The sequence below is a fragment of the Monodelphis domestica genome, chromosome 1 (assembly GCF_027887165.1).
Source record: "Monodelphis domestica isolate mMonDom1 chromosome 1, mMonDom1.pri, whole genome shotgun sequence".
NCBI lineage: Eukaryota > Metazoa > Chordata > Mammalia > Didelphimorphia > Didelphidae > Monodelphis > Monodelphis domestica.
In genome coordinates this window covers 87,938,363-87,961,971 of record NC_077227.1, presented here as the reverse complement: position 1 = coordinate 87,961,971, position 23,609 = coordinate 87,938,363, and the positions used below count along the sequence as shown (strand labels likewise).

General features: G+C 35.6%; 1 protein-coding gene across 2 annotated transcripts in view; it reads right to left on the bottom strand.

Annotated features, from left to right (window-relative positions):
* The window catches only part of CPXM2 (carboxypeptidase X, M14 family member 2), a 294,314-nt gene that overhangs the window by 52,188 nt on the left and 218,517 nt on the right, over positions 1-23,609 (bottom strand). For both annotated transcript variants that reach the window (XM_007478849.3, XM_001376113.3), the window contains exons 10-13: positions 22,888-23,067; positions 16,551-16,848; positions 8,972-9,111; positions 2,326-2,425 (exon numbers count right to left, since the gene is read on the bottom strand). In XM_007478849.3, coding sequence (XP_007478911.1) covers positions 2,326-2,425; positions 8,972-9,111; positions 16,551-16,848; positions 22,888-23,067 — 718 coding nt within the window. The remainder of the gene's footprint in view (positions 1-2,325; positions 2,426-8,971; positions 9,112-16,550; positions 16,849-22,887; positions 23,068-23,609) is intronic.

The window sequence follows — 23,609 nt, the reverse complement described above, 5'->3', positions numbered from 1 at the left end:
TTTCCTCATCCATAAAATTAGGAATTTGGAATAGATAATCTCTAAGGTCCTTCTGAACTCTAAATCTATGACTATTAATAATTAATCATTCTTTTTCTTGATTGATTGAGAGTTTGAGTAAGTCAATGTGCTAGTCCTACTTCCACTCTCCCTAAAGGCAAAAATCTTTTGCTCAAAATAAAAGGGTTAATAAGATAATGGAGGTCATTCGGAAATTGTACCCTGTTATGAAAACAATGTTTTCAGGCTTAGCAAATGGTATGGCAAATGGTGAATCCCATTAGAAAACTTCTGAATGATCCTATTTTTGCATTCATCACACTTTTCCATAATGCATTTCTCTGTGCGTCATCTCCACATCATAAGCTTACATGTGCCCTGTAGCCTCAGCTTCTAATAAAGTAAAATCAAGAAAATGAAGCATACATGCATTAATTTTTAAAAAATCAAAGTTGCTACATATCATCCCAGTGAGTGTTAGCTCTTTTGCTTGCCATTCAAGGCATTCAGTTGGCAATCTATTTTCCCAGATTTTTAAACCACTGATTTACAATGGGAATCAGGTTTGAGCATTTATCTAGCCCATTCCCTTCACTTTACAAATAAGGAAACTGAGGTTGAAAGATTCTGAGTGACTTTCACAATCACACAAGTAATAACTAGAAGAAATGGGATTAAATTCTAGTCCTCTAAGTCCAACTTTGTTCTTTTTCAGTAAAGAGGCTAAAGATTTAGGTTATTTTTGCTGTTCCCCCCCTTCCCCCAAAGAAGTCTCTGTTCAATTAGTAAAGCATGATACTATTTTCTTAAAATCTGATGAATTTTCTTCCATGTTAGTTACATGGCATAATGGAGAGATGCTAGGCTTGAAGTTGGACGTGATCTGAATTTGAATTCTGCCTCTAATATAAGCAAGTTACTAAACTACTCTCTCCAAGCATTCAACTTCTTTATCTAAAAATCCCTGTATTGTTTATCTCACAGGTTTTGTTCAGCATCAAATGAGATAATTAATGAATTGAAAAATATTTTTCAAGCATCTACTATATGCCAGGAAGGAACCAGGTTTGAAATAACCTTGATTCAAGCTGGGTGACCTTGGACAAATTATTTAAGCTCTCTATAAATCACATTGGCTTTGTAACAGTGTTATAAAAGGATCCTAACTCTATATTTAAATAGAAATGACATTTGATAATTCACTGAAATCTAAACCACAACAATTTTACTTGGTCCTAAAGTGTCTGTAACTGTCTCCTTTGCTCTTTTCCATCCTACACAATGTAGCCAGTTGAGTCATCCTTGAATATGACTTTCACAATGTCATTCTTATGCTAAAAAAAAGGAAAGTCTGAAGGAAGAAAGGGAAAGAAAATCCATGGTTTCCCATTGTTTAGAGAATAAATGATGTCACATTTAAGGTCTTTAAGGTCCCTTTTGATTTTAAATCTATGATTCTATGATGATCTCTCTACTATTAAGCCACAACATATTTTTCTAGCCTCTCCCACAAATCCTTCTCTTGAGTAAATTATTTGTCCTGAACATAGAGCATACATCCATGCCTTAGCTCACACCATTCCCTTTTGTCTTTCCCCCTTTTCTAGATATTCTTTACAGCCCAGCTCAATTTCTACCTTTTCCTCAGTCTGCTGTGATCTAGTCCTCCTCATCAGTAATTATTGTGTGGTATGAATCCCCATAATGTCTTATATATTTAGTTCTCTTTTCCATTTGCCCAGAAAATCTTTATCTTTCTAAGATTATAAATTCTTTACAGTCTAGTTGGGGAGGCAAGTATATAAATAAATCCCCTTATGTGTACACAATGTATGTTTACATGTGTATTTGTATAGATTGAAATAAATATATAATTATATATTTAAATACATCATGCATATACTGTATGTGAAACATACATGTTTGTTATTTGACTAAATATACAAACAGTTGTGCATATACACGTGAATTTCCTGGCCCAAATGTTATTTTGTAGTTGGTGGTCAATAAATCTATTGACGAATCTTCCATCTTCTCTTCCTTTCCTGTCTTAAAGAAGCAAGACAAATCAACAAGAACCTAGAAAATCACTGATGGGAGGGCCAAAATAGAATATAATAGTGGGGAAGAAAAAAGGAGAATTCAGCTTTGGTATTTATTTTACTCACTACAAATTTTATTTTTCATGGTTATAGCACAATTATACCTTTTGAAAATTGTATATCTTAATGGAAGACAAGGTTTATAAATATATATGTATTTCTATATACACATATATACACACATATATAAAGAAAGAGAAATAGAGAGGCGGGGGAGAGGTACCTGTTCGAATATCATGGTTGACACCTTCCACAGAAATGATAGCATTTGGAATTCCTTTACCATGTGTATCTCTTACTATGCCTTTGATACCACGATGTACCTGTTCAATTAAAAAAGCATATACTATGTTTATCAATTATAAAGTCATATAGCTTAACACAAAATCATAAATTAATTTTCTAAATATAAAAGGGAAATATTTTAACCTAGAATATTTTAAAAAAATATTTTATTTCCCCCCCAACTACATGTCAAAATAGTCTTTAACTTTATTTTTTGTTTTATGCTCCAAAATCCCTCTCTTCTGAATCTCCCTCCTTCCTTTTTTACCCTCCTCCCTCCTTGAGAAGGTAAGCAAACTGATATAGATTTTACATGTGTAATCATGTAAAACATTTTTCCATATTAGTGATTTAGTGAAAGAGAACTCAAATTAAAAAAAAAGAAAAAAGAAGAAAATGAAATATAGCATATTTCAGTCTGCATTCAGACTCCATCATTTCTGTCTTGGAGGGCAGATGACATTTTTCATCATGAGTCTCTGGAATTATCTTGGATCACTGCTTTACTGAGAATACCTAGGTTATTCACAGTTGTTCATTAGGAAATATTGTTGTCACTGTGTACAATGTTCTTCACATTCTGATCATGTCACATTGCCTCAGTTCATGTATTTCTAGATTTTTCTGAAATCATCCTGCTTGTTTTTTCCAGTAGCACAATAGTATTAGATAGTTATCATATATCACAACTCATTCAGCCATTTTCTGTTAGATGGATAATCCCTTGATTTCCAATTCTTTGCTACCACAAAAAGAGCTGCAATAAATATTTGTGTACAAACTGGTCCTCCCCCCTTTTTTTGGATCCCTTTGGGACACAAATGTAGTAACAGTATTGATGAGTCAAAGGGTATTTACAGTTTTAACGTCTTATGATCATAGTTCCAAATTGCTCTCCGGAATGTTTGGATCAGATTGCAATTCTCCCAACAGTGTATTAGTATCTCAATTTTCCCACATCCTCTCCAAGCTTTGTCATTTTCCTTTTCTGTCATAGTAGCCAATCTGATAGGCATAAAGTAGTTCCACAGAATTGTTTTAATTTGCATTTCTACAACCAAGCCTGGTTTAAAGCATTTTTTATATGGCTATATATGGCTTTCATTTCTTCATCTGAAAACTATTTGTTTATATCCTTTGACCATTTGTCAAATGAAGAATTATTTTTATTTTCACAAATTTGACTTGGTTCTTTATATAGACCAGAATTAGTCCTTTATCAGAGATACTTGCAGAAAAAATTTTTATCTCAGTTTTCTGCTTTCCTTCTAATCTTGGTTTCATTTGTTTTGTTTGTATAACCTATGATAATTTAGAAAATAATTAAAGACTAATCACTGTTAAGAATTTTCACATGGTCACATCAGTTCAAAAGACTTGATACTTATTCTTAGTATATTCCTGAATTGTTGGTTTTGGAAATACTCTATTTCCTTTAAGGTCATGTAGCAGAGTCTGCTTGCACTGTAATTTAAAGCAAAATATTCACTTTGTAAGATATTAAAATTTAACAGCCACACAACAGTTATAAAGGACACATGAGTTTATATTAGGAGTAACATGCTTTGAAACTGGAAAATGAATAAGATTTAAAGGAATTAGTTTTGTTAAGTTTTCCCTCCTTCCCTAAGTCTTCACAAACATCGTAAGAAATCAACAAAACCTAATAAACTGAAAGTTTGGTTCTCTTTGCAAATCCTTATACAAAGGATTTCATTCATCTTGGCCTCCCTTTCTCCATTAATAAAACAAGTGGAGTTCCAGAGAAATATGGAAAGATCTAAATGACTGAAATAGAGTAAAGGAAATACAGCCAAGAAAACAATATATACAATGAATGAAGCCATGAAACAGAAAGAACCACATACACCAAAAAAAAAAATGAAAGTTGAAAAATTGCAAAGAAGAAACATGGCTCAAGAGATATGAGAATATATTCCCATTTCAAGCCTTTGCAGGTGTCCACAAATGCAGTACACTAGACATATTTTAGGTATCAATATATTGCTTAGTTTTGTTAATTTCCCCCCTCCTTTTTGTCATTATAGTATTATTTGTTATGGCTCTGGTAGAAGGAATGAGATGGGATACTGGATGGATTTTGGTAGTGTAAAAAATAAAACATATCAATAAACACTTCTTTAAAAATATAATAAAAATAAATTGGTTTCAGCCAACTGTTTTATAAGGTGCTTTTTAACCTTTAAAATACCATAATCTATAACTACCAGTAAAAATATTTAAAATCAGTAGAACCAAGACTACATGAAAAAAGAATGACTGCAAAAAGGAACCAACTACATTTCAAGGTTCCCTCTCATTGGAGGTAGGGGATCTTCTATCATAAAGTGGATGACTATTTTTTTTTCCTTTTGGAGGTGATTCTTGGTCAAATTTTGTTGTTACTGCTTGGTCCTTTCAATCATGTCTGATTCTTCATGATCTAAGGTTTTTTTTGGCATAAATATTGGAGTGGTTTGCCATTTCCTTCTTCAGTTCATTTTATAGATGAAGAATTGAGACAACCAGGGTTAAATGGATTGCCTGGAGTCACAAAGCTATTAAGTGCCTGAGGTCAAATTTGAACTCTGGTCTTTCTGACTCTGGGTCCAGGGCTCTATCCATCATGCTCCCTAGCTTCCCCTTGGTCAATTTTAGGTGGAAGTAAATGCCATTTTAGACCCCTAATAAAAGGGGATTAACTTAGATTTCATGACTATATTTTGAAAAATACTCTTAGAATATTCATTTGAAAGGGACCTACGAGTCAATTCACTCCAATATCTATCTGAATCACTACCCTCTCCTCAAGATCTCTGACAAGTAGTCATCCAAATCTCTATATGAAAACCTCTAAGTCTGGGGAAACCCACTGCCTTCAGAAGCAGTCCATTTCATTTGTGGATTATTTATAAGGATTTTACATTTTTTCTTTTCCATGGACCTAGTAACTTCCATTTATTGCTCCTAGTTCTTCCTCCAGGGGCTAAGCAGAACAAATCTAATTCTTCTTCCACATCAGAAGCCTGTAAATACTTTAAGACATCTGGACTATTATTCAGCCTAACCTGAGGGCAGAACAGAGCCCCAGGGAGCAAGTTGTGTGGGCTGGGGGAATAATACATTCCACTGTAAACTTCTTGCTCCCCACGGTGTCCAATGAAGGATAGTGAGGAATTCTAGAATTGGCCCTCTTTGAAGTGTTTGACTTGAGTTCTATGTTATATAACTCTTAAGAGGGCAATAAGAGTCTTAATTCAGTGATATTAAAAATTATTTAGCATCTAAAATATATTTATATAGCATTTTAAAGTTTTCACAATGCTTTACAAATATTATCTCAATTGAACCTCACAATCTTGAGAGAGATATGTTTTTATTATTCCTATTTGACAGATGAGGAAACTGAGGCAAACAAAAGTTAAGTGATTTACCCAGTCACACAGCTAGGAAGTTTGAGCTCAGGTTTTCCTGACTCCATGCTCAATATTCTACCCACTATATCACCTAACTTCTTTCTATTAATGGTAGAATATGAAGTTATTAAAAAGGGGAAGGAGACAGAATTTTTGGAAGACTCTAAGATGAACATGGCACAGTGAACAAAGGGTCCCTCCTCCTTCATTTCTAACCACAGTAGGGACAGCTGTTGGACCTTGCCTCAGGAATTGTATGTTACACTCAGTAAGGTAATGGACAGTCAGACTACCCAATTTGTAACTTCCAAGAGAACTATGAATTGAAAATCTAGGGGTGGTCTGGATAAAAGGGACTATGCCATTTAGGTCCCTGAATCCTTCATCTAGTTCAAACCAGTGATGTTGAAAGGTTTCTGTAGAGGGTCTTAGCCAGGGCTTTCCCCCACTGCTAGAGACAGGGGCTCCCTATAGTGGTCCTTTCCCCCCCATACCCATTTCCCATCACTATCACCTTCAAAATAGGTCACTTTTGCTTTCACATCTTGATTCTCCTTGTCCTTTACTGTCTGTGAGCAATGAATGGCAAGTCTACTATTTCTATCCCTATATTAGACACAAAGGACTATCTTAATATACTGTAAAGTACTCTAGAGAGCACAGAATTTAAAGAGAAAATTAGGAGCCCTTATAAATAATTTAGTCTAACCTTCTTCATTTTACCAAGGGAGAAACTGAGGTCCAAAGAGATTACATGACTTCTTCAAAGTCACAAAATTATTAAACAGCAGTTCTAGGTTTTAATAAACCAGGTTTTCTGACTCAAAAATCAGTGCTAAGTTTTTTTGGGGGTTGGATATTGAGTCTTCTTATCTTAGCCAGGTTGGGAGTATAGCCCCACAGGATGCACCAGTGTCAATCTAGTAGCAAAGATTACAGGCATGTACCTCCATACCTGACTGCTCTCTTATACTACCTACTTCCCAACTTCTTCCCCTAACATGCTTTTTTCATATCTGGATAGTAATAAAAAAAACAATGTTATGGTACTGGTAAATGTTTTTGAAATGGCAGATTACATAAAGTTTAGTGAATCACACATAAATGCATTTATTTCATGATAAATCAAGCAATTAAAATAGATAATTATTAGTGCTCTCGATTAGTTTCACATATGTGATTAAGCTTCATAAATGGAGTTAATGTTATATGAAGTTTTTGAATATTTTTCCAAAGGTGGCGATATGACTTTAAACTCATATTTGGCTGTGAAATCTTATTGTATAGCCACACCAGAAAATTTTCTAGGATGCCCATCCTATTTCATGTGCTACAAAGAAAACTTCTAACTTCTTTGCTATTTATTTGCATAAAACTTTTTTAAATTAAATTATGGGTCTTATTTTCAGAATTTAAAGTTTCTTCTGTCAATGCTGGATAGCTCTTTTTCTCTTCTTTTTGAATAAATGCTTGCAATTAAAAACAGGCTGGAAGGAAATCTCTGAAAGCATTTCCCAACATGAAAGGAATCCAGGGCAAGGAAAAGAATCAAGCTGACTTCTGTATTTGTGCTAGGAAAAGTGATAGTGAAAAGGCAAGACCTCTGCCAATGAGATCTCAATTGTTCTGTAAAGGAAATAATAAGACTCTGGGGGAAGCTGTAGAATATCCAATGATATTAATTAATGGTCCAGCATATAAAGCTTCAAAGTTTACAAAACACAATTTATATATACCTCTCATGATTGTTTTGAAGATCAAATAAGATGTATGTGTATATGTATATATGTTTATATATATATATGTATATATACATATATATAAACAAATTTATGTAAGCACATTATATATTTATAAAAGTATATATATAAAATCTGTGATTTTTGCAGGGTCATATAGCTAGTAGATATCTAAGGCCATATTTGAACTCAGGTCTTTCTGACTCCAAGTTTAAGACTCTATCAACTGCTTATTTAGCTACATCAACTAAAAAAAACACAAAACCCTAGACTTCAGCTTAAAACCTGTATTTTAATCCCAGTTCTACCACTTATGAGTCATCTGAGCTTGAATAACTAATATCTTTCTAGAATTGTTTCCACAATATGTAAAATGAAAAGCTTGGACTAGATAATTTTCGAGGGCCTTGTAAGCATCTTTGACATTCTATAATTCTGTTTTCAAGGCTTTCCAGGTGAATGATATATTAAACTGGGTCTCCTTTGATCTTTTCGGATGAAAAAATTTTTTTTTAACAAAACAGTTTTCCAGCTGGAGGGAATAGTTAATGCAGCCCAGGAAAGCTAACAACAATACAAATAGATCAGAGAATGTCTTCGTCAACCAGATTCATACTCATTTTATAGATAAGGGAAATAAAGGTCAGGAGGCAAAATAATTTGCCCAGAGTACTACAGTTAGTAAGTAGCAGCACTGGAAAGTGAACATAAATTTTCTTGACTTAATCCTAAGCTACTTCTAGTATATATAATTATTATCATTAATATTTACATTAGATATCACTCTGAAAATACAATGTCTGTTATCAGAAGGACAGGATTTAGGGAGGAACCATTTAAGTATGAACAGGAAGGTCCTTGTTTTATCAAGAAAACAATTATACAGGATTTCTTGTGTGTGAGATTTTCAAACTCTGTAATCCACTGTAATAAAAGTAGACAATCTCCTTTTGGGTCAAATAAAATTATCAGCAATGTAGGATATGTTCACACTTATGTCTTTTCTTTCAAAATATTTATTAGTCCATACTTTGTATTTTTTTTCTTTAATACCTCATCTCAGGTGGTAAAGTAGAGACATCAAATACCAAGTCCATGTGTCCCACAACATTCCCAAGTGTGGCCAAACCAGATTAAAATGTAATGAGGAAATATTTAACAAGATTAGTAAAAATGTAATAGAATATAAGAATATCTTGTTTTCTAAGTCAATATATGGCTCACAGAAAGCCTTCTGTACAGTTAGTAGCCTCCATTTCTATTTGAGTCTGACTTCACTGGTCTAAGGTACCAAATGTTTAATAGTGCAACCTTGATATAAATTTGAGTCATTAGTTGCCTATTAGCTACTCAGGTGGTAAAGTTACCTTTACTCAAAGACAATTGCTATCTGTTTATACTTAGAAGCTATTTAAAAATGATTTCTTACCTGTTCCATAAATACTATCAAAGATTCACGATTATTCTCCCATTCTTCGGGTAAGTCACTTTCATGCGGATATTTATCACAGCCCACATATATTGACAGCTCAAAACAATTTGTGTGAAGGTAACTAAAGTCATTCAGACCTACAAATATAATCAAATAGTATTTTAACTAGAGCATTGTCCAAAATGGCATTAGTAATGAAACATTACTTTTCTATAACTTGATTCTCAACTCTAATCATTAGTAAAATTGCAAAGTATGTAGAGATAAATGCTTATTTTGGTGCATGAGAAACCAAAAATCTATACATTTTAGTACAAAGTTTCTCAGTCTTGGGTCCATGAACTAAAAAATAAAAATAATTGAATAATCATATTTCAACATAGTTACCTTGATAATCATATGGAGTTTAAAGTGTATTTAAGAATGATCTTGAGAAGGGACTATAAACTTTATCAAACTGTCAAAGGGGTCTAGGATACACAAAAAGGTTAAGAAGCTCTGTTTTAGTGTCTACCACTAACAGAGCAGATGAGGAAGGATGTTTGTCAATGGTAGATGTTAAAGACAAGAAGGAAATAAAGTCATTGCTTCACAGAATCAAGAAAAGGTAGAAATGGGCTGAAGAAAGGACAATGCAATATAATAGCGGAAAAAACCCACATACAAACCCAAAAGTTCTTTCAGGAATGGCTGCATTAGCAGAGAAGAACTAAGAACACTGGAAAAGCTAAGAGAGGAAACTAAGGGCAAACAAGAAATAGCAAGAACTCATCATACATAGTGTCCTTATTGTAGAATAAGTATATGAGGTATCTAAGATCACTTTCTTTTTTAAAACTAATTTATTTCCTAATAATATGTAATAATAATCTTCAACATATATATGTATATATATTGAAATTATTAGATTCAAATTATCCCCCTCCATTGCTTCTCTCCCTTCTCTCAAGAATGGCAAGAAAATTGATCTGGATTATACATGTATTATCATGGAAAACATATTTCCATATTGGTCATTGTTGTAAGAGAATACTCATATAAAACCAAAATCCCCAAATAAAACTGTAAATGAACTAATGTGAAGATAGTATGCTTTGACTTGCATCTGATTTTACAGTTCTTTCTTTGGAGCTGGGATAGCATCCTTTGTCATAAGTCTTTCAGAATTGTCCCAGATCATTGTATTGTTGAGAATAGCTAAGTCTTTCACAGATGATCTCTGTACAATATTGCTATCACAGTGTACAATGTTTTCTCAGTTCTGCTTATTTCTCTCTACATGAGATCACTTTGTAGACTTTGAGTGGACCTGGTTAACCAGAACATTCCATTTCTCAATCAGCTGAGATATCACAGGGATCTCATTGCAGTAGGAAAGAGAAATTGTTGTTATCAAGGAGGTGTTGGGATAATGAACAACTGGGAGGCCAAATTAAGAAGCAATTATACAATGCAAATGAAGGAGGGTGTGTGTAGTACATACATATGCAAGCCCATATGCAGAACTCAGCCCATTTGCCCACATCCAGAGAAAATATCAAAGGAGATTTAAAGGCAAACTTTGTGTTTTTAAAAGCTGTTCTGCTGATATCAAAAAAGTATTTTTAAAATAAACTAATCAAACAGTAGTGCTGCATTTTAATTCAATAAGTATTTTCTTAAATTTCTTATTTTAACTCACTATTTACTCAATAAAATTATTTCTCAAATAGATTTCCTTTTTTTAACTTCCTGTTTTTTTGGCTATAAAATTATTTGTGGTTTTCAAATTAATTTTTTTCCATTTCTTAAAGTCCTGAATCATGTTCTTCTTTAGACTTGTTCAAGACTGCTGGCACACCCAACCAGCTAGTTTTTACATATAAACTTTAAGGAATATGCCCATATCAAATGAATGTTATGAAATATAAGTGGAAAAAAACACAATGGACACTGTAGTAAGAGTATAATCTGTATTCCATACTCTCTCTTTTCTTTCAAAGGCTCTTTTTAGGAAGAAGAGCATTAATAACCACACAACTGAACTATGCTTTGACAAGTTGCCAAACAGTAGTGATCAGAAAAGACCTCCTTCTATAAGTAGTCAGATGCTTCTGGATTCAGAGTCACTCAGGGCCTCATGGAACACAGATGTCCAATGTTATGTTACATGTGTTGCCAGGGGAAAACACTAAAATCTTGACCCATGGCATGCGCTGTTTCACATTAGTACTTTCCTTTCCATTGGGACTAGACTCAAATACTCTTCCCTCATACTGTTCTTCATACTGTCTCAATTACCACCAAATTATTAAAATAGTACTCTGTTTGAACATGTCTGCTTTAAGATCACTGCTTTCTGCAGCCAAGAACAACAGTGTGAGAATGCTAACTGGCCAAGTATTTGAAGCCAGAACTGATTCAATATGGTGTTCTCTCTCTACCAGATTTGCAGATCTGTCATCTGTAAACATCAATGAGAAACTTTTTTTTTTCCATTTGTCTTTTAGTGATAGAGGGAAAACATATTATTGGATAGAGGATGAGTGTGCAATGGTAGTAATTCAATACCAAAATTGTGCATTGATAATTTAGTAAAGACACTTGGTTGTGTTGAACAAGGTATTGATTGGAAGGCTCTGATTCCTTGTTTCTATCTCTTCCGAGATTCAGATAATAGCCCACCAAGAGCAGGAGATGCTTCCTTTCTAGTTACTATTGCCTTTCCTCCTTCCTGAATTGATTTTTCATAGTCCCCCTTCTCAATCTCTCTCTCCCCCTCTCTCTCTCAATCTCTTTCTTTCTCTCTCCCTCTCTCAACCTTTCTCTATCTCTTTCTTTCTCTTTCCTCTCCCCTTCTCTCTCTTTCTCCCTCTCTTCCTTTTTCTTCTGTGTGTCTGTCTCTGTCTTTATATCTTAAAAGCACCTAGTTATTTGCATGTCCTCTCCTCCATTAGAATGCATGCTTCTTGAGGGCAGGGATTACATTCTGACTTTTCATTGGTTCTCAGGTACTTAGCCCCAAGTCTGGCATAGGCTAAGTGCTTAGCAAATTTTTATTGACTGATAGTTCAAAATAGTTGGTTGGGCCTTCTTGTTTGGGACCACAGGGATAAACAGTCACTTGACTAATAAATTTCTCAGTTGTCTGGCACATATTTTAGAACTATAATAATAATGTACGTCATGATTTGCATTTTATAGAGCTTTAAAATTATAAAGCACTTATACATACACACAGATGCAACATATCCTCTTAATTGTATCCTAAGGACATTAGTAACAAGTGGACAGCAAGCATTAGCATCTCCCTTTTGTAGAGTCTCTAAGATTTTAGACAGTCCCTAGTAGGTGTCCAGCATTAAATCTAGGTCTTTGCTTCCAAATACAGCATCCTATTTAGAATAAGTTAATTTCTGTCCTCAATATACCAGTAAGATGAGATGGCCATTCTCTCTCTACTTTATAGGGTCTTTGTGAGCAGCTGTGATATATTTTGCAAATGCTCTAAAAATGCTTCTTGCATGCAATAAGCACTCCATCTGTAATGTGGGTCCTTCCTTACCACTGCACTGCTAAGATCAAATGACCAAGAACCATATTGGGTTAGAAGAGGATCTGATCATTTTATCTCAGTCACTGGTTTCTGCAACGTGTCATTTTGTGCTGTTGCAAGAAAGCTGCTTCCAGAAGTAAAAATTATTTCCTTTATGAGCCTAGGTGGAAACAGAGATGGGATTTGACCCAGATAGTTCCTCATAATTCCCCAGCATTGGCTAAGGGTGGTGAGACATTCTTTTGTGCTCTGTATTTGACTGAAATCCTTCTCTTGTCCCCAAGCTCAATATGTAACACAGAATCCTGCATTTCTTAAGGCTTCATGGCTCAGATGGTATCACAGCCCAGGATTTCATTGCCTAAAGATAACAAGGAACAATGGGCTGGTGGTATTCACACATAGGCAGGTTCAACACAAGAAACTCCATGTGGTGTATATTTAGAAGCTTACTGAACCCTAAAGTAAACTTCTATTAATTTACAGTTTATCCACCACTCATTAACTAATGCCTTGTCAGGTCATTGCTCAGAAATATGAAAGCAGAAGTAAAGGGTATGAGGAGGGGAGGGTGAGAGGGGAAAGGGAAGGGCAGGAAATTAGAATTACTATTTCATTAATCTCCAGTGAAATGATTCTGCAGACCTCATTACACCACCAGGAAGAAGAGTGATTAAAAGGACTTGAACCCTCCTCTGCTCTCTTGCCACCCCCCACCTCCTCAATCTGGAAAGGAAGTCAATGAAATAAATGGGAGGTGGAATTGGCCAAAAGCTCAAAGGCTGCCCAGGCAGGTCATGCAGCCGTCACCTTTTCAAAATGTTATTATTGACTCTGCATTGACCAGTCTGGCCATGCTGCTGCCTCCCAGCCTGCTGTAGAAGCGGCAGGATATGTATAGATATCATGGAAACATAACGAATGGTAAAGATTGGTTCTGTTCTCTTGGCCATCCCTTAAAACTGGTGGTAGGTTTTGGTTTTTGGTTATTTAGCCACAATGAAGTTTTAGTGACAGAAAGGGTTTAATCCTTAGTTCTTTTCCAGTGTATGTGTGTGTTTTATTTTTAACTATATTTTATGATCTCTTTTTGTCCTTCTCATACGGTGATACAAACAAAAACACCCCAAATAGTTAAACAATGACTCTATCTGTATGAAACATTCTGTCTCTTAGTAGTCCTCCACCTCTTTGCTGCATATAGGGCAGTATTTTTCTTTATCTGTTCTCCCTGTTCATCATTATTAAAGTTTATTTCTTGAGCTCTATTTGGAATAATAGGATGAAGAGTGCTTTGCAGAGACAGCTGTGATTCAGTAGAAAATGACCTGGAGTCAGGAGCCATGACATTGACAAAGAGCTCTGCTATTTATGAGCTGTGCCTTGGTTTTGTCATGTGCAAAATGGGCAAATACCTGCATCAAAAGGCTAATATGAAAAAGGAACAAATCAGATGAGAGAATATTTCATAATTACAGCTCAAATTTCTACAAGCACCTTCTGATTCAGTATGGATATTATTTAATGTTTCCATAAAAGCCCTTTGTAGACTATGAATCCCAGGTAAAGAATTATTATTATTATATTTAATAGTAAGTGGATAACTCTTTTATTTGGCCAGGAAATGGTTCTGCCAAATGTTCTTTTTCTTTCTCTCAGAGCAGTCATAAATTCTATGGTGATATCAAAGTTGAAACTTAGAAATGGTCCACCAAAGAGAATAGTACTCTGGATTCTGAGCACTCCCTCCCCCATGAATAATAGTAATTGGTTATATAGAAGTAGCTATAGTGTCCCCAAAGTTTTAGTGCAGTTTTAAACTCTAAAATCTCAAAGCCCATGACTTTAAGGACACCAGTATATTACTCTAGGCTTCCAAAGACTGTGCAAACATCCTAAAAGATTCTAAAAATTCTTGCTATTACTATCTCCCTTTTTCAGATGAGGGGGTCTAAAATTCAGAGAGAGTGCCAAGCATTAGGGATGCTGATGGAATCTAGGGTGGCCAACACCAGTAAAGTATTTGTTTCAGGCAAGTGTATGACTTTTATTTTAGAAATGAGAGAAAATTAAGAAGGGGTTTAGGAGAGGAAAGAGTAATGCTGTACAACCTGAATAGGAATTGGAGTGCCTTGAGGGTAGGAAGTGCCAAGCTTAGGGTAGGAAGGTAGGAAGTGCCAAGCTTAGGGACTCACAGCACTGAGGCAGGATTCTCTGATTCCAAGGCTCTCTCTCCAGTTACCTGGCCATTTTTGTTGTTGTTGGGTGGTTATCTAGTTATGACTGACTTCCATGACCCTATCTGAGGTTTTCTTGGAGAGAGACACTGAAATGATTTACCATGTTCTTCTCCAGCTCATTTTAGAGATGAGGGCTTGAGGAAAACCTGGTTAAATGACTTGCTCAGGGTCACACGATAGTACGTGTTTGAGACCAGATATTGGTTCTCAATAAATAAGGAGAGGCACCAAACAAATACTCTGCACTTTTTGCAATGTTTATCTGTATAAATTCATCTAAAACTTGGTCATTAATAGAAAGAGAATAATTTAAATTTGTAATGTACCCTACAATAGCTCAAATACTTTAATATGGGCTCATTTGATTGTCAAAAGAGCCTACAATCTATCAATAAATTGATTGATAAGTATTTATTAAGCACCTACTACTTGTCAGCCATTTTGCCACACTTTCTCCAAGGAAGATAGTGCAAATTTTACTATTAATACTTTTCAGTTAAGAAAATTAAGGTTGATTTGGTTAGAGTCACGCAGTCAATAAGTGGCAGAGATGTGGCTTGAGTCCAGATAGTCTTCTAACTCAAGTTTTATTTTCTGCCTAGTTTGGGTCAAAGTAGCCACTTAAACTGGTGGTAACCAATTACATCACACCAGTCAAGCTGGCATAGCCAAAGGCCCTTAGAGAAATGTAACGTGCCTTGTTTTGACCTTCTAATGCCTCTTTGCTCAGGGATGCTGATGGAATCTATGGCGGCCAATACCAGCAAAGTTATTTGTTTCAGGCAAGTGTATGACTTTTATTTTAGAAATGAGAGAAAATTAAGAAGGGATTTAGGAGAGGAAAGAGTAATGCTGTACAACCTGAATAGGAATGGAAGTGACTTGAGGGTAGGAACCATTTCATTTTTTGTCTTTGTATCACGAGGGTCTAGCACAATGATAGGCTGATAGTAGGCACTTAACAAATGCTTGTTGCTTGATTGATGAATGGTGCTAATTCAAAGTCTGAGAGCTAAAAGGAATTTGGACATTTTTCAAATATTTAATGACAGTTGAAGCTCTTTACAAAACTAATACCCATTGCATAGGCTTATTTGGCTTTATCAGCCTCTTTTTTTTAATTATATTTTAGGTAATTTTGGTATAACCCAGAAACAATTCTGACTTTTAAAAATCTAAACCAACTAAGATTTTTCACAAGAGAGAAGCAGATGATGTGGAAACCCAGGGGACACCAGATAAGTTAATTAAGTTCTATAAGGCTTTCATATACAGAGAAGGTTCATTGTTAGAGAGAATTGAAATTCTAGGTCCAGCCTTGTTTATTAATCTAAAGTAGAGAAGATGGAAACAAGCACAAATAATAAAAGACAGCAACAAAAGCATGGTAATAGGAAACAATGCTAAAGACCCTAGTGCATTAAGGATAGTAAAGGGAAGTAATTATGACACATTTTAAAAATAGCCTTAAGAAAAAAGCTGTATCAAGAAAATGAGGAATTTCTAAATCTATACTTTTAAGATCTGAGATTGTATAAACAAAGAAGATTTAGAACCACTTCTTGGGATGTATAGTAGAAAGACAATGGATGACAGAGTAAAGCCAGAACCAGTTAAACCTTACTTCTTTTCTGTTTTCATTAAGGGAAATAATCTTTGAAAAAGAAATGGCTGAACAAAAATAGTTAATAAGGACTTGATATGCAAAATAAGTAGGAAATTGATAAGAGAAGACCTAGCTATTGTTGGTGAGTATAAATCAGCATATAATGATTAGGGGAAGCTTCTACCATGCCCTTACTTCCAGCAACAGTATGCCAAGAAGCTCCATTCACAGTCCCATCCTCTTTCTGAAAATCTTCAGTGTGGCAGACTCTTCTCCGGGCATCTGTCATGAGTCGGTGGGTTGATGCATAGGAATAGGCTAACCATCGGAATACGTGATCATCAGGGGTAGGTGTCTGCTCCTGAGTCTTCCATAATGATCGGACCATATCATAGGGATATGCCACCACCAATTCTCCTCCTTGTAAATTTCCTCCCAGCACAAATGGAATTTTTTCCATCCAGGCTATTATTGCTCTTGTCTCAACTGCCACCTAAATTTAAAGAAAAAGAAAGAAAAGCAGATTGTTATTACTACTACATGTACTATGAATCCAGGATCACACAAATCACAAAATCATAGATTTAGAGTTGGATGGGACCTGAGAAGCAACTGAGTCAATTGTTCTCATTTTAGAGTTGAGAAAATTGAGGGAGAATGAAATAAAGTGACTTGTCCAGGGTTGTTAGTCATTTTTCAGTTGTGTCCAACTCTTTACCACCCCATTTGGGGTTTTCTTGGCAAAAATACTATAATGACTTGCCATTTCCTTCTCCAGCTTGTTTTACAGATAAGGAACCTAAAGCAAACAAAGTTAAGTGATTTGCAATAAGTGACTATCCACTGTCCCACCTAGGTGCCAGGGTTACCCAACTAGTATGTATATGAATGGAGACATGAATCTTCCTGAAGCTAAATCCAGAGCCCTACCCACTAGGCTATATACTAGGCCTTTAGATAAATGATGGACACAGAAGCAGCAAGCATTTATTCTCCTCTTTTGATTAGTTTAATTTGTGCAATTCAAAATGTAACATAAAGACCATACTATTAAACAAAGATCATTTGGAGACCTTTTTGCAAAAGGATTCATGAATTTATATAGTCCTCCCATTCCCTCTCCTTTAACATAGTCTCATTTTTGTTGTTGTTGTTGTTCCAGAGTGTCTCATTTCTTCAATCACTCAAACATTTAATAACTGGGCAACTGGATGGTACCATGGATAGAGATCTTGGCCTTGAGTCTGGAAGACATGAGTTCAAATGTAGCCTTAGCAGAATTGCAACTTGGGCAAATTGTTTTATTTCTGGAAACTGTCCAGTTTTTTCAACTATAATATGGAGATAGTAATAGCTACTACTTTCCAGTCTTGCTGAGAGGATCAAATGAGATAATAGAGTGCTTAGCACTATGTCTGACACTTAGGTTCTTAATATATTCTTGCTCCCTTCCTCTTTCCTACCCCAGATCCCCAAGCTTTCTGTTGCTACTGACATCTTAATTTAATGAGAAAACCAAAGCTGTCCACACTCCAAATCCTTCTATATTATCTCCTTCTTTGCTATAGTTTCTGAAGAAGAGATAGTACTTTTCTGGAAAAAGGCTAATACTTCTACTTTTGCCTTTGATTCCATTTCCATTTCTTTTAGAAGAAACTTGCCTTCTAGATAATTTATTAACCCTTCCTACCTCTCTTTTCCTCTCTCTCTCTCTCTCCCTTCCCTTTCCTCTCTTTCTTTCTCTATTTCCTTCTGCCTCATCTATTATTTTCTTCCCTGATATCTGTCCATCCAATTTTATTTTTTTTCATTTAACTGTGCCATCCCCTTTTCTATATTGCTCCTTATGTTCAAAGTTAAACTTTTAGAAAATGCTTTTCACACCTTCATTCTCCCACCTTCCAGGACATTGTAAATCTAGTTTCTGATTCTGGCAGTTCACTGAAAATGTTTTCTTCAAGTTTACTGATTAATGTTAACTCTGATGGTCCTTTACTCAGCTCTCATTTTATTTAGCCTCCCAGAAGCTTTTGGCACTGCTGATATAATATTATGATACATTATTCTTCATTGGACACTCCCTCAGCTTTATTACTACTGCTTTGTTCTAGTTCTCCTACTACCAATGTGGCAGCTCCTTCTCAGGTTCCTCTGTTGGCTCGTTTTTCATCTCCTTGTCATTTACTATAGGAAATCCCCTCTCCTGGTCCTCCTGTTTATCTCCTTTTGGTTATGATTTTATTGGCTCCATTGTTTCAAACATTAGTTCTCTGCAGAAGGCTCCCAACAGCCTTGAACTTTTATCCTGAATGTCAGTCTTCTATCACCACAGGCTTAGGGGTCATCTTCACCTGGATCTTCCATCAACATATATTTAACATGTCTTTCAAACTCTCCCATTTTGTTTGAAGATACTATAAAGACACTATTTTCCTAGTCATCCAGGTCTGCAACCTTGTAGTCCTCTTCAACTCTCCTTTCCCTCTGCCTCCAATAATGGATAAATTTTAGAATCCTTCCTAGTCTACCTTCCAAACATGTGTGTGTCTCCTCTTTACACATATAACCACTACTCTAATTCAGTTCCTTAGCACCTTTTACCCAGAAGACTGCAATCATTTCCTAGTTGCCATCCCTGCTTACAGAATTTTCCCATTACAACCTATCTTTCACACAGCTGTCAAATTAGTCTTCAAAAAGCACAGGACCAACCATCTAAGTCCTCTGCTCAAGAAGTGACTTGCTATTGAATCTAGAAAAAAATGGAAATTCCACTTAGCCTTGATATCCACCTCAATCTACATCCAGTCTACCTTTGGAATCTCCTACTGTACAATACTCCTCTTCATGAACTCTAAGTTCCAGACAAATGGGACTGTTTCTGCTTCCTAAATTTGACATCTCTGTGCTTTCTCTTAAGTTGTCCTTCATGTCCAGAATCCACTTAACTCTCAGATTTAATTCGGGGTAGTTTTTAATTTCTTTTGCTTTGGGGCCATCTTGTAGGTGAAGCCTCTCCTGACTCTGCCAATGCTAATTGTTCTTTTCCTTCACAAACTATGTCATTCTTTCCCTTGAATAAATATGTGTTGTATCCCCCTTGGGAACATGCCACTTTGAGGGGTAAGGTTTTTTTTTTCTTTTTTGCCTTTTCATGCCTAGCACTCGGCAAAATCATTGGCTCAATAAAAGTATGTCAGATTGAGTCAAAAATTCCCATGGAATCACCCCATTTCTCTTTTAAATAAGTGGCTTATCCTTAATTACATTGAACACATTTGTGCTCAGAGAATGTATATAGCATTTGCTATTTAGGAAACTCTGTGAATGAATCCCATATCAGGTGAAGGAATTAAGACTTAATGACCTATTTGGTTCCTTTTACCTCTAAATCTACCCTAATTCCCTTTGTTATCACAATTCTTGATCTTAATAACTCTGAATCCTTCCCGTTCTTTACTTGGTGGATAGCATATGCTATCTGTGTGGTATTTCAAAAGGAGGTAGGTATTAGTCCCTACTCATCAAAGGCATCAAATACTGTTTCAATTACTTATTACTGAACACATTAGTTAACTTTTTTAATGTGGATTCTTTTTCAGAAAAATGCAGGATCAATCTTGGTGGGGGAAAGGTCCTTTCTTTTAGTAAAAAAAATACATTAAAATATACTTAAAACAAAAGTGTCAAATTCAGGATTCTTGCCAACAGTTCAGTGCAAAACAGATTAAAACGTAGTTGGAAAATATATATATATATATATAATGAAATAAATCAAAATATAATACAAAAGAAGAGAATATTAATATGAGGTCTCCTAAGTCAAATGTCACCTAAAGGGATCCTTTATGTATGTTTAAGTTTGAAAGCATCCTGGAGAGGAGAAAAACTCATAAAAGCTCAAGAGGCATTCACTTTTTGGGGCAAATGGAGCATCAGTATACTCAGAAGAAAACTGAGACATCGCTTTTCTGCAATAATCAGAGGAAGACAAAACCTAGCCTGTCATTAGTTAATTCCATTTTTTATGATTCTTCTAATGTCACCCCGAATTCCTGTAATTATCCTTCATTTGCCTCCACATTTATTCTCTTGCTTTCCATTGTTGGGATATGGAAATGCTTCATGTTTGAAGATCTATATAGAAAGCTGTGAACTTTTCATATGTCATTATGACAATAGTAAGAATGGTAATAAAAATGACACATTTAAATCTGAGAACTTTTTATTTCTTGTAATAAACTGCCATGCAATTGTGAGGTGTGTGACAGAGGCTGGCACTAAAGAAAAATGCCAGGTTGGAGAGTGTGTGGAATTGATCACCTCGACAGGGAAGGGGCCCCAGGAGTTTGGAATCAGGAGGAGGAGAAGACTCTGGCTGATAGAGGAGTTGTCTCTCAGTTGGGAGAAGCCAAAGAGAGAAGGTTGAGAAAGACTTTCTCCTGAGCGTTACTCACTTTTTCCTGTCTGTGACTAGAAATCTTTCCCCCCCAACATTTCCCAATTGAAAAGACTATTGAAGAGGAAACCTGAGACAGACATTTAAAATCTCTGTCTGACTTTACTTTAGCTCTTGTTGCCCTGAGTCTGAACTGTGGCCAAGAGGTCAAACCCAGGGTGAGTTAACCTGATTTTCTCTCAGGGGCCTCAGGCTGCCAAGGCCTGAGTTCCCCCAAAACTTGAGGAGGGAGGGGAAAGGGTTTAGATAGAGACAGGGACCCCTTCCCCCCCCCACTTTCGTCTCCCATTCTTTTCCTGCTAGCTATTCCTTTGTATTATCCTGATTGAGTGGACATTAAAATAGTTATCTTTTCCCTAAGTTGTGAACAAGTGTAAGTGAACAGATCAAGGAGAGACCCTTTGATCTCGAGTAGTGGAGGGGGTATAAGAAGGACAAGAGAAAATCTGGGAGAACAGCCTTAGCTAAGGAGGGAAGGCAGAAGGGGGAAAATTTTTACCCCCCCTCCTCTCTCTGAGACAATCCTAAACATCAGCTGTCTCCCTTGAACCTCGCTTTGAGAAGGGAGGTCTCCACTCTTTCTCTCTCTCCCTATACTGAAAGACTGAACCCCTCAATTACAAATTAACCACCCCTAAAATACAGGTGATATATGTAAACTCTCTTTTATAATCTGAATCAAGATGTAGAAATACTGATAAAAAAAATCTCTTAAGATAACACTCAGCAATTCACTACTATACAGATGAAGACATACCAGAGTCAAGGTATCAGCTATAGATTTCATCACCATTCTTTCAAAAATAAAAGCAAAAGATCCACTCACCCCTCTTTTTTACATAATAAGCTAGTAGGTAACATGGATGGAATGTAGGTGTTATTCATGTTCCCTATTATGATGAACTCTCAGAACTGGAGGATTAACTCCATAAATGATATTAATGCCATTCAGATAGGGTTCCTTTCACTATTAACAATATAACACCTTATCAAGAAGCAAAGAATTATCAAAGTAAAAGCTAAATGGAAAAAATGTATTTGCTCTGCCCCATGGTAACTGATATAAATGTCATTAAGACAGTTAGCATTATCAGAAAAATGGGTTTTAGAAATAAATTTGTATGCTGACAAAAATTCAAAAAGGCTCCTAAGGAAGAAGACATTAATGGATTTTCCTGATTATACAGCTCAACCAGTCAATCAAGACCTATTTCTAGAGTGCCCATAAGATGTAAGTCCCTGTGCTAGGTATTATATTTTATCAGACAAAGAAGCCTAAAATATGGTCTGCCACCTTCAAGCAGTTTATAACCCAAGTAATGGGAGATGAGAGAGGAGGCATATGCATCAACAAATAAAAATGGGTAGAAATCATCATTTCCAAATGAGTGGTTCAGACCAGGGCTAGAGGAGTTCAAAGAAGAGAAAGATTAGGGAAAGCCATGGGGTAAGGAGTTTGAGGAAGGACTTGACCTGGACTTTTAGGATGGGGAAGATTCACATAGGCAGTAGTGGGAGAGAAATAAGAATTCAGGCAATGGAAACAGCATATGGTGCAGAATTTCACATATTAGGTGAGAATGACTTCTCTTATTAAGTATTCTGTGCTAAATAAGGCCCAGAGGGGAAAAAAAACTAATGATCTAATTCCATATTTGCTTTCTTACAATGGACTACATGCCACAAATCTATGGGACTAATTAAAGTGAAAACAAGGTCTTTCTATCTGTCAAGGAGGTGGACTCAAAAAGTTTTGGCTCTGGAAGTATTAGTGACAATAAAAGTAGTAAAAATATTATTTCAAACCTGAGGACTTTCATTTCTAATTATGATACATGATGCAGTGGTAAGGCAATATAATCAAACACTCTTATCATGTGACACTATCCCAAAAAGTTATTTATAAACGCGTATCTCATCTAGAGTATCATTTATTGTTTAAGGAGAACCTGGAAAAAGGTGTATTCCTTATCATGTTAAATGATTTGTCATTTCACTTTGGCTTCCTCTACCTACAAATCCATACTGTCTTAAGCTATCCATCACTGTAGTTTATGAGGCATTTTGACTTACCGTGGCATTTTCAGATAGAAACCATTCAGGTATTGGAATGTAGTGATTGGGGACCTTTCTTGCAAAATTTCGACGATCCTCAGCTTCCCAAAGCAGAGTATTTAAATCTGGAAAATTGTTGTTGATATCAATACCATCATGGGTCCAACGTCCCAGAGACCATCCTCCCAATTCAGAGCCCTGGGAGACAATTTCAGAATATGAACTCATATTTTATAAGACAAGGTTTCCATCGTGGAAAGATCACACTCATCATACAAGCTTGTATTTTTGGTGTATTTCAACTTTCCCCTATGATGGTGTCCTTTACTTTATATTGGGGGAGGGGAAATATTCATCAAAACAAAGCAAAATTTGGTGGATGTATGATAGGTAATTGTAATCAAATTATTCTGTAGGGCTGCATGATCCATATGGTTGGTAGTTGCTTATACTGAGGAAGATACATGTTAACAATTATATAGAATACACGGAACTGGGATTCATACAATTGAAAGACTTTAAGAAAGATGTGTGACTTTTTAAAAGATCTTAAATAGAGAAGGGATTATATTTCTGAAACACTTTCAGGTGCATTTCCATTGTTTATTTAAATATTTTAAGCATCCAAAATCTCTCCTCTGATGCAGAACTACATCTTCTTTTGACTTAATAGTTGAAGATGTGATTGCTATGGATAACAAGAATTACTAGCATTTATAGTGTTTTATGGTTTTCAAAAA